This window comes from Lynx rufus, unplaced genomic scaffold (assembly GCF_022079265.1).
Source record: "Lynx rufus isolate CCGP_SWC_20201006 ecotype Redwood Valley unplaced genomic scaffold, mLynRuf1.p SCAF_6, whole genome shotgun sequence".
Lineage (NCBI taxonomy): Eukaryota > Metazoa > Chordata > Mammalia > Carnivora > Felidae > Lynx > Lynx rufus.
In genome coordinates this window covers 49915453-49932440 of record NW_025814878.1, presented here as the reverse complement: position 1 = coordinate 49932440, position 16988 = coordinate 49915453, and the positions used below count along the sequence as shown (strand labels likewise).

The 16988-nt window shown below is 40.2% G+C and overlaps 1 protein-coding gene across 1 annotated transcript in view; it reads right to left on the bottom strand.

The window, feature by feature from the left end:
• Positions 1-16988, bottom strand: part of RTN4IP1 (reticulon 4 interacting protein 1) — a 50210-nt gene that overhangs the window by 7847 nt on the left and 25375 nt on the right. The window contains exons 6-8 of the mRNA XM_047101217.1: positions 9655-9791; positions 5804-5987; positions 1708-1800 (exon numbers count right to left, since the gene is read on the bottom strand). Coding sequence (XP_046957173.1) covers positions 1708-1800; positions 5804-5987; positions 9655-9791 — 414 coding nt within the window. The remainder of the gene's footprint in view (positions 1-1707; positions 1801-5803; positions 5988-9654; positions 9792-16988) is intronic.

The following is a 16988-nucleotide window of genomic DNA, read 5'->3' as shown; positions in this document are numbered from 1 at the left end:
AGCCACAATATTTTGAATACAAAAAAGCAATGGTAAGCACGTGGACAGTCTGGCGCAGATACTGGGACAAGCACAACTGTACAGTACACTTTTGGAGGACGGGGACCCCTCTAATAATGGGGCTCCAATCGCATGAAAGACTGTATAAAACTATGGGCCACATTATTTAATGACTGTTCATTTCCTTCTTCCTAGCAATAAGCATCCTTGTGGGATATGGGAAGAACCCTACCAAGAGGCACTTACATACAGTCATAAGGCTGAGACCATCCACCCAGGACACACAAAGACTTAGAAGTCTGAGAAAAGGCAAGTAATCTTGCAACCACAGAATCTGGGAAACAGTAGCAGGGCATTTTCTATCATATAGTTCCATGGCTATAACAAAATAAAAAAACTAAATGCACAAAAAGTAACCAGTAGGTCCTAAAATCATTCTTTTCCAAAATCAAAGTGGTGTGCAGGTACCAGCACAAGAAAGCCCATCTTGAGGGGCTCTTTCCAAATGGCCCAGCATGGATCATACAGTGTAAAGCTGGTCCTGCTCCATCATTTTTCCCTGCCCATTTTAAAGTGACAAGAACGAGACAACTTAAGCTAAGGTCCCAGATCAGCCTCAAGCACTAAGGATGCAGCTGAATGACGGAGAAGGAAAAGCACAGGACTGGGAGTCAGGAAGTGTGCCTTCTGGTCCCACTTCTGCAAACTTAAACATGTGCCTTTATCTCTCTGAGCCAGTTTTCTCATCTGTAAAATAAAAATCATTTTACCTATGACCTCACGCAACCGTCTAGGGTATATAAAGGTCTCTACCCTATAATTTCATATAGTCGCTCAATAAAATCATAAACATCAGCACCAGAATATGAATTTTCCTTCCAGGTTATTCTTCCAGAGAGAGAATGTCAGACCTGTTAAGACCATGTGAAAACTCAAAATAAACAGTGGTAGATGAGGAACCTTTGAACCCACAGCTGTCCTAAAAGGCCTCGGACACCCAAACAGGGATGATCTGACTAGAAGCAGGAGTCTTTCACCAGAGTCCATGCAGGACAGACGCAAGCAGTCAGAACCATCAACCAGTGGTCCCCACCAAAATCCCCACCAGTCCTCACAGATGTCCTGCCCACTGACCCTCAGACATACCGCTATTTGCCCTTTGAGCATGTGACACTAGCTGGGGAACAGGAGACCTGGGACCTGACTTCTGGTCCAGTTCTCTTAGGGTGGAGATTCCACAGTATTTGTTCACCTGGCTCATCTGGGAATCTGCTTACCTCCAGAGCAGCCTCACCCTTGGACTATAGAAGCTCCAGAGCAGTGCTACTGTCAACTCCCAAGTGTGTGCACAGATGACCTGTGTGGTGCCATCTTTTCAGGACCATTAGCAAAATACTATTAGCCTCGCTGTAGATTCCAGCTCTGCTAACCATCTAACTAAGTGTCTCTGAGAAAACCACATATCCTCTCTGGGCCTGCCTCTTCACCTGTAAACTAAGGGGGTTGAACCAGATTGTGTCACTGTTTTTTAAATGTAGCAGTCTAGATCAGTAATTCCCATGGAGACAGAACCAAAAATACGGCACTTACACGTGGCCACGTAAAAGCAGAATGTGCACAGACCATGCCTACCCCTGGAGCATTCCCAGTGACCAGGCTTGGCAGGCAGGTCACGGAGATGCCAGGGGATGCTCTAGCAATACGTACCTTTCCCTCGTCCACCAGTTTTGCGATGTCATCTAGATATAGACCGCTGGCCATGAAAAAAGCCCAGCGATAATGGACTCCTTGCCAAAAATGCTGAAAAGGAGAAAAGCAAACACGTCAAATATAGGAAAGGATACAATCTGACTAAATGCAAATTTAGGGAAGAGTATTTTCTGGATGACTAAGACAGACAAACTGATTTCCTATTCATTTTGAATCAGTGAGCTGTGTGCCCAACACCACAGCATAGTGACTGATGGAGAATGGATGCTCCATTAACGTTTAATAAAATAATGAATGAACAAACTGTATCCACATGAACATATGCTTTTTTGCTAAATTGTGAATGACAAGCAAGTAAGCACAGGAAAGCTGTTCTTAAAATGATAGTCTAAATAATCTTACACACTCAATTTTTTCCTTAAGAGAAATTAGGGGCTAAGACCTCTACGCTTTCCCTACTAGGGTTTAAATAAAGCCCAGAAGCAACAGAGAAGAGCTTTTAAACCTAATTCAAGAATGCTTAAGGGGCAATAAGGCACCAAAATATAATCTTAGACAAGAAATCCAATCACAGATAGTTTTCCAGCTCTGAGAGGAACAGGACAGCTTTAAGGGCAAAACAAAGCATAAAGTTCATTATACATCACGGTTGGGTCTCCCCCTACAGTTATAACAAGTCCCAAGCCACCTAATCGATTATGGGACAATACATCCCCAGATAAAAATAAGGAAAATTCTTCTACCCAGAGGGTTTGTGACCACTTTAGTGCCAAACCCCCACTTTTAATTGTTATTCTTTATGTCAAAGGTAAGGTAGGCCATTATCAAAATAACAAGTGAACTGAGGTTCTCTATGATACATACCTCAATGACCTGCCCAACTCAACTTCATTAGATGAGAGCCATCCAGAGGTACTTACAGGATTAGCCAGCACCATGCTATCTCCCTCCCCGCAACGCCTCTGTCTCACATTTCCTCAGCATGCCAGAAGCTACTACCACGGCATGAAATTGTCAAGTGCAATGGGACTCCCCTGCTCCTTTAGCTCAGGCACTTAACATTTGTGTTATTTAGGTCAAGCTAAACACAGGTCAGCCAGTTTCCTGGACTAAAGAATGGCGATACCTTGCTCGCATGGTTGTTGGAAGGATTAAATGAGAATGAATGTAAAGTGCCTGATACGCATAAGGTATCATATGCATAAATATTTATATTTATTATTCAATAAATACTTATCTAGTGCTGAAAGCAAACTTTATTGAGGAAAGATTGCGGCAATAACAAATCAGAGTTTAAGATTATAGAAAGACAACAAAACAGATGAACATGAGGGAAGAGAAACAAAAATAATATAAAAATACGGAGGGGGACAAAACAGAAGAGACTCATAAATATGGAGAACAAACTGAGGGTTACTGGAGGACTTGTGGGAGGGGGGATGGGCTAAATGGGTAAGGGGCACAAAGGAATCTACTCCTGAAATCATTGTTGCACTATATGCTAACTAATTTGGATGTAAATTTTAAAAAATAAAATTTAAAAAAAGATTATAGAAAGACAGATAAAAGCAAGCTGCTGTCTGGGCAGAGCTTTGCAATGGTTGTACCCGGAATGGCTTACTGGTTTGGATGAATGACCCTGTAATTTATTACCTAACCTGGAACAATTCTGAGAGTTCAATGAGTCATCAATAATAATTATCCCAGGACCACAGGATGCAAACAAAGCCAATCTTACCCTAAAATAGTCATGACGAGATTGAGTCACCTCAGCCCTCAAGGTTGCAAGGCAGAGCCCAGGCTGGCACACGTCTCCAGGTAGTTTGCTCTTGGCCCAGAACAAACACAATATCTATTCAAACACTAATAATTTTCTACGGGTGTCACAGCATGAAAGAAGTTGTGAGGCACTGGTCTAGGCAAATGTAGTTAAAGAGAAGGAAAAAAAAGTGCCATTTGAAGGCACTGAGACCATCCCAAATTTACAGAAGGCCAAGTTAACTACAATCACAAAAGACCCGTTCCTGTACTTCTCCCTAAGGCCTGGCCTCAGACAATTAAAACATTCTGGTAACTGTTGAGGGTTTTAAAGAAGGAACTACAGCGGTCAAAAATTCATGTCTATAATTCTTTCTAGCACGTTGGCCTGTAAAGTGAAACTTTTTGGTCTGCAACAGCAGAATTTTTATACTGTGCTCTAAGGGGTCTGTGTATTTTTTCCAGGCCATTATAGGAGAAAGTAAACCAAAGCAGGCAGGAGTCTGGAGCATTACAATGAGGCTTTAACCGTGCACATTCTCAGGAGGACATCAGAAACTACTTAAAAGGTTTTCACAGGAGATCACCACTATCCTCTTTCAAGTAGGAGGAAAGAGAAAGTGCTTGTGTTACTCTCAGAGGACCACTCAGAAGGCTAGCTTGTAAGAGGTCTCACTCAAGTACAAACTGTGAAATCTTACAGAAAAGTTTAACTTCTATCTTGAAACCACTTGGATAGCCTGGGTTTTGTGAAAGAAGAAGAGATGAAGGACAGCTAAGATTCTTTTCTCCATGTACCAAAGCAGCGCACAGATGCCGTTTCCAGCCACCGCCTGAATCAGGTGAAAATGAAGGAGCCTGAGTCCAGAGCCTCATATGTTCACACTACACACACACACACAGGCCTCCTACTCCATGGTCACAGCCCTTAGTTAATACCTCTACCTATTTAGTTACTACACAGAATTCAAGAGGCCAAAGTCCTGAAGTTCACTCTTAAAATGTCCCAAATTAATTTCAAGAATAAAGAAGCTAAAGATGGTCCTTGAGCCACTCATTCCTTAAATATGGGTCAGTGTTTGTTAGCCTGGCATGACGACTCACAACCTTCTACTGCCTTTTTCCTGAGTCTGAAGTATTTTGTCTGATTAATAAAAATAGAATTTATCTTTTTTTTTCCTATCACTTACACCATGTCAATATTAATTCAGATTTTAAGCCTTAAGCCATTGATCTAGAATTACCAAGAACGGGTGCTCGCTTCGGCAGCACATATACTAAAATTAGAATTACCAAGAACGGGTACCATGACACTATATAGGCCTGTCCCCACTGTGAGGACAACATGCTATCATGTTAAGTAGGGAGGACCCTCTCAAGCTCGGCCATCAGTCCTGCAGCTAGGGTTGCTGGGCACTAAACCTCAAGGCCCACCACACACTGGATTTGTTCCATTGGGTGAGAAAGCTTCTTATGGCTCTGGTAACAGTGGCCTCAGTGACAGAGCCAGGCTGACTAATCAAGTCTCAGAAATGACCAGAATGTAATCAATAGCTAGAGTTACCTGATTCACATGGGATGTGCAGTGTTAGGACAAGCTGATATAATTCCAGAAAAAGCATCATGGTTCTATTTGCCTTTGTGGTCTCACTAAAGTAAGAACACAACTTCCTTCAGGTTTTTGAAATTCAAAAAAATGCCCACAGACCTCTACAGGTCTGAAAGCTCCAGTCTAGAAATCACCGGCATAACCCAGTGCTACTACCCTGGACACAACCAGCTCTACACAGTCTCAATGAAGCTTCCCCCCTCATATACAAGAGCCTGCATGGATTAAGACTGGTGAAACAGACAGAAGGCCATCACGTATAGACAAGAAGGAAGCAGAGGGTGTATCAGATGGAATGACAAAAGGTAATAATAGCTAATAATAAAGGTTAACGTTTAATAACAGTGAGCAGAGGGTATATCAGATGGAATCACGGAAGGTAATAGCTAATAACGAAGGTTAACATTTAATAAGAGTGTTGTATATACTAGGCATTTTGCCAAGTTCTTTACATGGATTATCTCACTTACTCCTTACAACACGTGGTAAGGTAGATACCTTACCCTATTAGTTTAATCTTACAGGTAAAGACATTGGGGCTTAGTGACATAAGTAACTTGCAGGTTACACAGCTATTGAGTGGAGTCCAGAATGTGAATCTGATCAGCTGCTGTGCCATGCTGCCTCCAAGACGGAAAAAAAAAAAAAAAAAAAAAAGGCTAGGTGGAAGCCAATTCCCAGAAGCATGAGGCGCCTGCTTGCTCACATCAACCAAGACTGTCCTACCTTTAACGTCTTAGAACCCATGGTGACTCCTGTCTGCAACATGCCATCTGCTATGCCCAATCGGTCCATGTTCAGGAGAAAAGGAGTCACCAAAGTCACATATGTGGCTCCTGACCATTTCTTGAGAAAATTTAGAGCCCACGTTTCAGTGGATCCACCAACATTATCAAGAATGAAATCAAACCTGGACAGAAAAAAAAAATCAAATCAAAACATCCTTGTTAGTCTTTAACTACAGCTCCATTCCCCTTCATTCCCACTGCCAATCAGCTATAGGGTCTATTTCAGCGACAGTGCACAAACCTCACTGCAGCATGCCATCCAGCAGAGGGGGGGCTGCTTTGACAAAGGAGAAAAGGGCACACCGACTAGTCTGCTCTGACTACCCCCCGCCGCCGAGATAAGTCAAATGTGGCTAGTTCTTTGTCGTAAAATATCATTTTTCTAATACTTTAAGAATGACTTAAATAAGTGGTTCTCAACCAAAGGCAATTTTGGTCCTCAGAGGACATACTAGGCAATGTCTAGAGACATTTTTAGTTGTCACAATTAGGGGAAGTGGTGGGAAGGGCTACTGGCACCTAGAGGCCCAGAATGATGTATATACACAGAATGCAGAGAATAGCTGCTCACAACAACAAATTATCCAGTCCCAAATGTCAGTAGTTCAGAAACTAAGGTTGCCAAGGTTGAGAAACCCTGACCTAAGCTTTATGGGAAACTGCAAAGCAATCTATCCAATATAAGTCAAAGTATTAGTGCATTTGAATACTTGAAAGAAAAGCATGCAAAGGTTTTCACCCGTAGAATGATTTGCTTTTATTCCCTCCATATCAAAACTGCTTGTGTACCATCCTCTTCATCTTCTGGAATTTACTGCTATGTTTTGGCTTCATGCACAGCATCAGGACAATGTATGGAGAAATCAACAATCTGCTCTCAGTCTTCAACTGTGCTCTAGCATGCCCCCCAAACCCAGTCCTATGGTATCTCTAGGAACTGATAGATATTCAACTTCTTAAAGCTGATCTAAACCTGCTATAATCACTGTATTCCACTTACAGGGGATAAAACCCAATAATGCTTTTAAATACTGTATAAACAAACATCTATTTAGAAAATGCATGCTTAGAAGTTAAGCAAGTTAATAAATGAATTCTGTTTTAAATCCATTTTCCCTTTTAAATTCATCTGGATGAAATAAAACATCAAAGCTTCTAAAACCAGCTTTGGCCAAATTTGTGGATCTTGAGCCTGCCTTTCAAATGGAACCAAATTAAAGAAGGACAAATAAAAACCAAAGGATAGGAGAATGACCTTACTAGATAACTACTCTTCTCATTAGAAAAGAACAGTAAATTACTTTTACGAGTTTAAGTTTCTACTTCATTCCCAAATTTTGAATAGACAAACATAATGATACTTATTTTAAATAAAATTTAAAGGCAGCCTGGTATTATAGAATAGGCACTGCCTGAAAAAGGAGTCCAGAGACAGGCTGTGGACTCAGCTCTCCCATTATCGCTCAAGTGGCATGACCTTGAGCATGCAAAAACTCCAAAGTCCTCTGCCCCCTAGTTTCTCAACTATAACATGACAGAGTTGGACTGAAGGATTTCAAGTCCAACTGCAAAATTCTAAGATTTGATCTAAAAAGTTGCTATTTGAAAGGAGAAATAATTTTATTCTTGGTGGATTCGAAGGCCAAACTCCAGGCAAAGGTCACAAAGATCAACTGAAACTGAAGCTGTCAAAAAATAAATAAGTCAAAGTAACAGTCTGGCATCTGCAAGCTAGAGAGATCCCCTTACCAAAAAGGAGCAAGACCACTGTGAGAAAACGCAGAGGGACAAACCGTGGTGTACTTTTGGGGGCCAGGCTGGGCGTGCTCCAGCTTTCCATCTGTCAGGTTCTCCGTTCTCTGGTGACAAATTCCAATGTATATAAAACGTAAGGCAGATAGGGGGAATGGACTGTCCTTGGACTCAGTCTCATGGTGCTATTACTAGAGCAGTAGAAGACATGAGATCAATTGAAACTCCACTGTCTAGAAGCCAGCTGTTGGAGGCCCAGGGAGACCTAGGTCCTGACACACAGGCAGGAAGTAGCTGATAAGATCTCTGCAAGGAATGGTGTGATTCCTCAAATATGCCAAGTGTGTTCCTGACACAGGGCCTTTATATTTGCTGTTATCTCTACCTGAACAAGTGCTCTTCTCCTAGATTCCCTCAAAAATTCATTACACAAATTTTTAGTGAGCACCTACCATATGTTACTACTCTGTTCCAGGTAGAGGGACATAGCAGGGGACCAAAAAAACAAACAAACAAAAAAATCCCATTTTCCTGGCTTGCTCTGAAAAGCCTCTGCTCCAATGCCTCAGAGGTTTTAACTCCCCCCCACCCCCTCCCTAAAAGGGCCTCCTTCCCCTCAGTTTTTCCCCTCCTTTCCCTACATCAGTGTTCTCAGGAGCACGTGCCATTGAAACCCACCCCCCGACTAGAGCGGGAGCCCCCTGGAAGTGGTGGGGGGCCTGTCTTGTTGTCCACTGTATCTCTATCACATGCTTTAACACTGCCCGGCACAGCAGGTGCTGTAGGGTTGAAGGCATAGGGAGTTGGCTGGCTCCTCGGGGCCGTGCTGCCACACGACTGCTGGGAGTGGGCACTGCTAGCTGAGAAAGGCTAGTGTCCAATGGGGCACCCCCCTTTTTTGTAAACCCATGAAAATACAGTTGACCCTTGAATAGGTGCACAGGTCCAGCTGAACCCAGATTTTTTTTCAATAAATACAGCACATATCATAAATTTATTTTCTCTTATAATTTTCTTAGTAACATTTTCTTTTATCTTACTTTATTCTAAGAATACAGTATGTTATATAAATATATATAAATATATATAAATATATATAAATAAATATATGAATATATATGTACATAATATACAAAATATGTGTAATTGTGTCACTGGTAAGGCTTCTGGTCAACAGTAGGCTATTTAATAATTAAGTTTTGGGGAAGTCAAAAGTTAGACGCGGGTTTTCTACTACGTGGGGGCCATGTAGTAGCCCCTAGCCCCCGTGCTGTTCGAGGATCAACTGCACTTCGACTCAAAATGGACAAGAATAACTGGCTTTCAAAAACTAACAGAAAAAGGGAAGGAAAACCTTTGAAAAAGAAGCAATAAAACATCTTTCTAAATGCTCCTTAGCTGTGTTCTCAGCTGCAGTTCTGTCTTGGCCAGATGAAGACCAGAGTCATCAGCACCCTCTCTACGTCTGCCCAAGCCACAGGCAAGAACAACAGTGTGTGAACAAATCACTGAATCTGCTCCTGTTTGCTACATTAAACCAAGCCACAGCCTGGTGTTTAGATGCACTGAGAAGATCCACAGTACTCTGATTACCAACATTTCTACTGCCTTTGCTTCTCTGAAGCCTTTACTAAGCCAAAACACTGCAAGCATGATTAGCATTAAACATGTATTTTCCCCATACCTCTCCACGTTTTTCCTGTGGTGATAGATGCCACCAAATGGAATACCCTTCCAATTTTGTCTTTAGACCTCTTACAAACCAACAATAAAAGGTAACTTAAAAAAATTAGCAAAAAAAAAAATTTAAAAAAAAAATTAGCAAAAGGCCATGCAAGCAAAATATTTTCCTCAGTATGTATCACATCTGGAATTAGAACAGAAGCCACCCAAATGACTTTTTATGGAGCAAGAATTGTTATCGATTCTTTTCTGGGATTCCAACGTGACTGCGAAGTCGCCAAACCATTCAGCCCTGCATGATCAATTGACTTCGTTCCTACTTCCCAGTGTGAACATTGTTCTAATAATACATACGGTTTTAAAGATTTCAACTGCTCTTCCATATTTCCAGATCTGTAATCAATTACGTCATCTGCGCCGAGCTTCCTTACAAGTTCACTCGCATCCTGAGAGCAAACTGCTGTCACATGAGCAGCCCATGCTTTCATTACCTGTCCAAAAAAAAAAAAAAGGTGGGGGGTAGAAAAAATGATGGCAGTTTTTGAAAAAATAGTTGGCACCCATATGTGCATTTTTCAGACTAATCCCTAGAGAACTCTAAGTGTTTCATCTTAACAAGAACTACAGGAAGCCACTTGTCAGAGACTTAGTAAAAATGATTAAACTTTTATCCACCAAGAAAATTTCAAGAAATAGATCTCCTTTTCCTGGACAGGACAACCAGTCATCTTGTTGTCATTAAATCATAATCAATCCACTTAGAGAAGAACTCAGTACCTCACCAGTACCAAAAGATATGAGTTGACAGCCTCAGGTTTAGCCCTTCAATGATGACAAATGCAGCTGGCGAAAACAACAAAAATCACATGTCCTTAGAAAATGACAATTTTAAATATGTCCACAACATAAAAATGCAACATCTCTTCATCTGCATCTCTAGTAAGTGCTGGTATAGTCTTGAGTCAGACAGCGGTACCGAAACAGCAACCAGCTATCAGGTACTAGATAATTAATGAAAAGTACTCTTGAATAGAGGTGGAAGAAAATATGGCCATTTAGGGGCACCTGGGTGGCTCAGTCAGTTAAGCATTCGACTTTGGTTCAGGTCATGATCTCACAGTTAAGTGAGTTCTAGCCCCGCATCTGGCTCTGTGCTGACAGCTCAGAGCCTGGAGCCTGCTTCAGATTCTGTGTCTCCTTCTCTCTCTGCCCCTCCCCCTGCTCATGCTCTGTCTCCCTCTGTCTCTCAAAAATAAATAAAAGTTAAAAAAAATATATGGCCATTTTATCTTCAAAACATGGGTCATGTCCTCTCTTTTGGAGTAAAAATGGTTCTCAGGATTTAAATGAAGATGCCTTATATTTTAAAATAAGGAGAAGCAGACTTAAGTAAAAAGAACTGAATTTTAATGTTATTTAAGATTAAGTATACAGAAAGCATCCTGCTCTGAAATTGCTGTTCTTTTCTACAATGACAATTTCACAGAATTAGCAGCCTAAGAATAGTTGTTTGAAGTTCATGGAGTAATTTTTGTGCTGATGATCATAGGTCATAACAGATCAGCTGTTTTCTCAATCCTGTCCCAAGTATCAACTTCCTGAGCTTTCCTTATGAGTTGCAAAGGTTCATTAGAAGATAAGAGATCTGTGTTTATTGAGTTCACCACTGAATCCCTACTCTGTGACATACACAGGTACTAATAAATACCTGTTAAATACAAAAACTAAACAAAGAATTTTAAGGCCATCCATAATCTTATCTAACTTCTCACTTTTCCAAAGCAATACTGACCAAGGGTTTATATGCCCTGGAAATCTGAGGGGAATTAAAACATTTAGGAGTGACCTCATATACAACTTTACGACGTTCATGGGCTATAAACAGAAATACTTGAGCATAAGGATATGTTGCTGTCAGCAGAAAGCCCCAAACTAAAGTAGGTGCAAAACATAATCCAAGATGAATATCCAGTATCCATCTTAAAAAAGTGTTAAGGAAAAATGAAATTATGTTCTAAGCATTTAATATGTGTATTAAATCCTCAGGAAGAATATGTCTCATGTTGAAACAGTTCAATAATTTTTTTTTCTCAAATTCCTAGTTTTTCCTCCCCCACTTAGAACTATCTAGTATCTCTGAACACTATTAAAGACTTTTAAAAACAGTTTTAGCTTTAAAAAAGGATTATGTCAAATAAAACACATGTGTAGAAAATGCCTAGAAGGTAGACCCCACTCAGATAAAGAGGGAGGATGTGGCAAGCATTCTACAACCTCTTTCAGGTGCCCAGCCTCCCTTCTAAGAAGCCACCATTATCATGGTATTTAAAGTAATCATCTCCTTCCATTATAAAAAATAGTTTTAGGGGCGCCTGGGTGGCTCAGTCGGTTAGGCGGCCGACTTCGGCTCAGGTCATGATCTCGCAGTCTGTGAGTTCGAGCCCCGCGTGGGGCTCTGTGCTGACAGCTCAGAGCCTGGAGCCTGTTTCAGATTCTGTGTCGCCCTCTCTCTGACCCTCCCCTGTTCATGCTCTGTCTCTCCCTGTCTCAAAAATAAATAAAAAACGTTAAAAAAATTTTTTAAAAATAGTTTTATCACCCAAATATGCATTCCCTAGACACTTCAGTTCAGTCTTATGCATTTTAAAAACAGGAGGTCTTTTAAGTCTCTCTTTTTAAACTATGGGCTCCTCTTTTAGCCCTTCACTTTCTTATAATTTATTTGTGGAAGAATCCAGGCCATCTGACCTGTAGAGTTTCCCACAGTCTGGAACTTCTTATTGCACACTCATGGGGCAATTCCACATGCTGCTTTGTCTCTGTGTTCTCTTCCAATCTCCTTACAAGACTATGGATAGAGGCTAGCAAAATCGTAAGAGGCACATAATGTCTGGTTATTGCTCTTCTGAAGATCTTAGCAGTTATTTAATGGTGGTTGTAAAATAGTGATATTCTAATTCTTTTTTCATTTAGTAGTTGGAATACTATCATAAAGAAACATCTCCCCTCATATATAAATTTTGCTTATTCAGGTATACAGTTCATATAGGATAGGTAAGACAAATAATTGTTTCTCCTTTACCAGTTTATAAAATAAATTGCTTTCCTATCATTTCCCAAAGGTGACCATTTAAAAAATATATATTAAGTCATGTATCTGAAGGATTTTAATCCACTGTATAACTATTGTTGAAGCTAAAATTGTCACATCTTAGTGTCTTCAAGTTGGCTCCTATGTCTTTTTTTTTAATGTTTATTTTTGAGAAAGAGCACACACACAAACGGGGGAGGGGCAAAGTGAGAGGGGGACAGATGATCCAAAGCGGTCTCCCCACTGACAGCAGAGAACCTGATGCAGAACTTGAATGCGTGAACCGCATGATCATGACCTGAGCCGAAGTTGGATGCTTAACCAACTGAGCCCTCCAGGCACCTCAGCTCCCAAGTCCTTTTTGACACAACTCAAGTAGTTTTTGATAGTTTCTCTGCTATTTCATATATTCTAGACTCATTATTGTACATTTCGTGTCCTAGATCTAGAATCTGCGTTTCTCCAAGAAGTCCTGTATTATTTTCATGAGCAATGATCTATCAAGAGATAGCTTTACACAAAGTATCTCTTGAGTTCCTATTGAGATCTCCAATTCAAATTCAGGACTACAAAGCTCCTACTTAACTGCTTTCCTGTTTTACCTGTATCTCCTTTCTTCCACACACAAAATCCTGGCTGTCAAAGACACAGGCGCGACAATTAAAATATACCATAAATACCTGGTTTGGTTTTTTTTTTACTGTACATTATACGCATAAGTCTTTGAGTACTAACATTATTTATTATTACTAACACTAATGACCTGATTAATGAAAGCATTACAATTTTAATATATGCTCTTCCAGTTTTCCCCCTCTTTTAAAAAAGAGTTGTGTTGTATTTGCCTCATCAGAGCATATGGCTTTTACACAATGCACTCTTTCTAAGCCCTTAGTTTTAGTTCTACAGATACATTGACATTTAACATTTCCCACCAGTCCTTAATTTGATATCTCACCAGTCATTTCAGTTGTCAGAAGTTCATGCTCTAGATTTCTCCGAAAGGGGTAAGAACATATTCTCCAAGTTCTTACAAGTTATTAATAGTTCCTATGTGATCTTTTTACATGAAGGCCAGTTTGGCTGTATATAAAGTTAGTATAGTCTGGGGCACCCGGGTGGCTCAGCCAGTCAAGTGTCCAGTTTCGGCTCGGTCATGATCTCATGCTTCATGAGTTTGAGCCCCACGTCGGGCTCTGTGCTGACAGCTCAGAGCCTGGAGCCTGCTTCTGATTCTGTCTCCCTCTCTCTCTGCCCCTCCCCCACTGGTGTTCATTTTCTCTCTCTTAAAAATAAACATTAAAAAAAAAGTATAGTCTGAAGACACGCAAGCAAGGGTATACTAAACACGTTACTCCATCTTTCCCCCTGGCACTACAACATCACCGTCAAAAAGTCTGATGCTAATCTAATTTTTACTTCTCAGAAGTAAAAAATTTCACAGAAGTGACTTTTTTTTTAAAGGTGTCCCTGTCCCAAGGTTTTTTGTTGTTTTTTTTTCTTTAGAAGCCAGTAATTCTACTAGGATTTTCCTTGATATTGCTCATTCTAGGACCCTGTCCTTAGAGAAGTGCTGTGGTCATGTAATATATAGTTTCAAATAATCTAATTTCAGGAAAATAAAGAAGTTTCTTGAATTACAGATTTTAGTATTTGTTCGATTCCCTTGTTTTGGTTTTCCTCTTCACAGATTCCTACTGTCCACATATCAGTCGCCTTTCCTCTCTTCAATATTTGATACTATCTCTTGAATTTGTTTTACTTGTTTTCTTTTGGGTTTTAAACTTTTTCCTATTTTGCACATTCTATTTCTATTTATGGCAGCATTATGGATTGTGTTTGATGCTACTGAATTCCTTCTAGTTTAGTCTTCATTGCTAAATAATTTGATTTTTACATTTTTCCCCAAGTTTTTCCAAGTCTGTTTTGTTTGTTTGTTTTTTCATGTCTTGTATATTTTTAATTTTTTAAAGCTGTTTTGAAATTGTAGGCTATATTTGGGGGCACTTGGCTGGCACAGTTTGGTAGAGCATAGGACTCTTAATCTCAGGGTTGTGAGTTCAAGTCCCACATTAGATGTGGAGTCTACTTAAAAAAAAAAATTAGAAATCATAGGTTACATTTGATCTGTCCTGTGGGCATATTTTCTGATGTGCTGTTATCATCTGCAGATATGTTCTTCTATTCCTTATTCTCATAATAACTTTGTATGAGATCAAACCTTGATACTTTCCTATTACTGTTTTTATTTAATTAAAACATTTTTGTTATGGGGCGCCTAGGTGGCTCAGTTGGTTAAGCATGCTATTTCAGCTCAAGTCATGACTTTGTGGTTTGTGGGTTCAAGCCCCGTGTCAGATTCTGTGCTGACAGCTCAGAGCCTGGAGCCTGCTTCGGATTCTGTGTCACCCTCTCTCTCTGCCCCTCTCCCATGCACCGCTCTGTCTGTCTGTCTGTCTCTCTCTCTCCCTCTTTCAAAAAAAACATTTAAAAGAAATTTTAAAAAGTATTTTTGTTGTAAAATGTAACACCGAAAAGTGTATGGAATTTAAATGCATAGCTTAACAAATTATTACAAAGCAAACAATACTGTAAGCATCACTCCATATTAAGACCTGGATCGCACATCATGCTTATGAGCCTCCTAACTTTCTCCCTCCCAATCAAAGCCCCCTCACTCCCTCAAAAGTAATACTACCATCCAGACTATTACATGACCCTTTTTATTTATTTATTTTTTTTTTTTAGAGTCTTACTCCCTAACACTCTTTAGTTTAACCTGTTCTTGAAGGTCATTAAACAGAATCGAATTGGCTGTCTGACTTCTTTCATTAATATGCTGTTCATAAGATTCATGTACTTCACTGTGTGCAACTATAGTTTTCATGATTATATAATATTCCAATGTAAGACTATACCACAAATTATCCATTTTACTGTTGATGAACATTTGAGTTGTTTCCAGTGGGAGATAATACCTATAATTCTGGTACATGCATGTTAACAGTGCATATAATTGCAGAGTATATTCATAAAGGTGGATATTTTGGGTTGCCATAAGGCCACATACATTCAGATTTACTAGATGGTACCCAGTGATTTCCCAAGTGCCTGTACCAATTTACGCGCTAACCAGCAGGATATGGTATTTCTCTTTTCCTCCCACCCTCTCTCCTTTTCCTTTCTTCCATTTAGTTATTCATTAACCTACATCCGACTTAAAAAGAAGTCAAGGTGTGCATCTCCTAGCAGTCCTCTCCCCTTCCCCTAATTTAGTTAGCACGTAGATGAAACCTTCCACCACTATCTGGGTCTTCAAAAGATCTGAGGTGGGGTCTGGGTGGGAGAGCATAGCACCCGAAGTCTCCCTTCTGGAAAGTGATGTGGCCGATCCTCTGAATATGCTCACTAGCCCCATATTGAAGAAAGGGCCTCTCCCTGCACATTGAGGGAGGCTCAATAATCAAGCCCCCTCCCTCAGGAGCCAGTCAGTTACACATTCAACCATAATGGGAGCAGCCACTAGGTGCCAACCTGTTCCTGGAAGCTCAGGGCACTGTTTTGTTTTCTTCTGTTTGAGGTAAAGTTCAGATAGAAACATAAAATTCAACATGTTAGCAATTTTAAAGTGTACAATTCATTATGTATGTTCACAACATTGAACAACCATCACCACTGTCTACTTCTAGAACATTTTCCTTACCTCAAAAATAAACCCCATGCCCATTAAGCAGTCATTCCCCATTCCTTCCTTCCCCAACGCTTGGCATCACTAATCTGCTATCTCTATGGATTTGCTGCTTCTGGATAAGATATAAATGGAACAATACAAAATGTGACCTTTTGTGTCTGGATTCTTTCACTTAGCATAATGTTTTGAAGGCTGATCAACGTTGTATAATGCAGCAGAACTTCATCCTTTTTTATGGCTGAATAATATTTCACTGTGTATGTATCTACCACATTTTCTTTATCCATCAATTGATAGACATTAGGGTTGTTTCCGCTCTTTGGCTACTATGAATATGGATGCTGCTATGAACATCTGTGTACAAGGTTTTGTCTGAACATATGTTTTCATTTCTCTCAGGTATATACCTAGAAATGGAACTACTAAGTCTTTTTTTTTTTTTTTCATGTTTATTTTGAGAGAGAGAACGAGCGTGCACATGTGTGTGCAAGCAGGGCAGGGGCAGAGACAGAGGGAGAGAGAGAGAATCCCAAGCAGGCTCTGCACTGTCAACACAGAGCCTAACTATGGGCTCAATCTTATGAACCATGAGATCATGACCTGAGCTAAGATCCATGAGTTAGAAGCTTAACCACCTGAGCCACCCAGGCACCCCTGGAACTACTAAGTCTTATGGCAATTATATGTTTAACATTTTAAAGAACTGCCAAACTGTCTTCCATAGCAGCTGCAGCATTTTACATTTCCCTTAGCGTGTACAAGGGTTTCAGTTTCTCTACATCCTGATCAACATGGCCATTTTCTGTTTTCTTTTTTTCAATAGCCATCCTAGTAGGTGTGAAGTAGTACCTCACTATGGTTTCCATTTGCATTTCCCTAATGACTAATGATGCTGACTATCCTTCC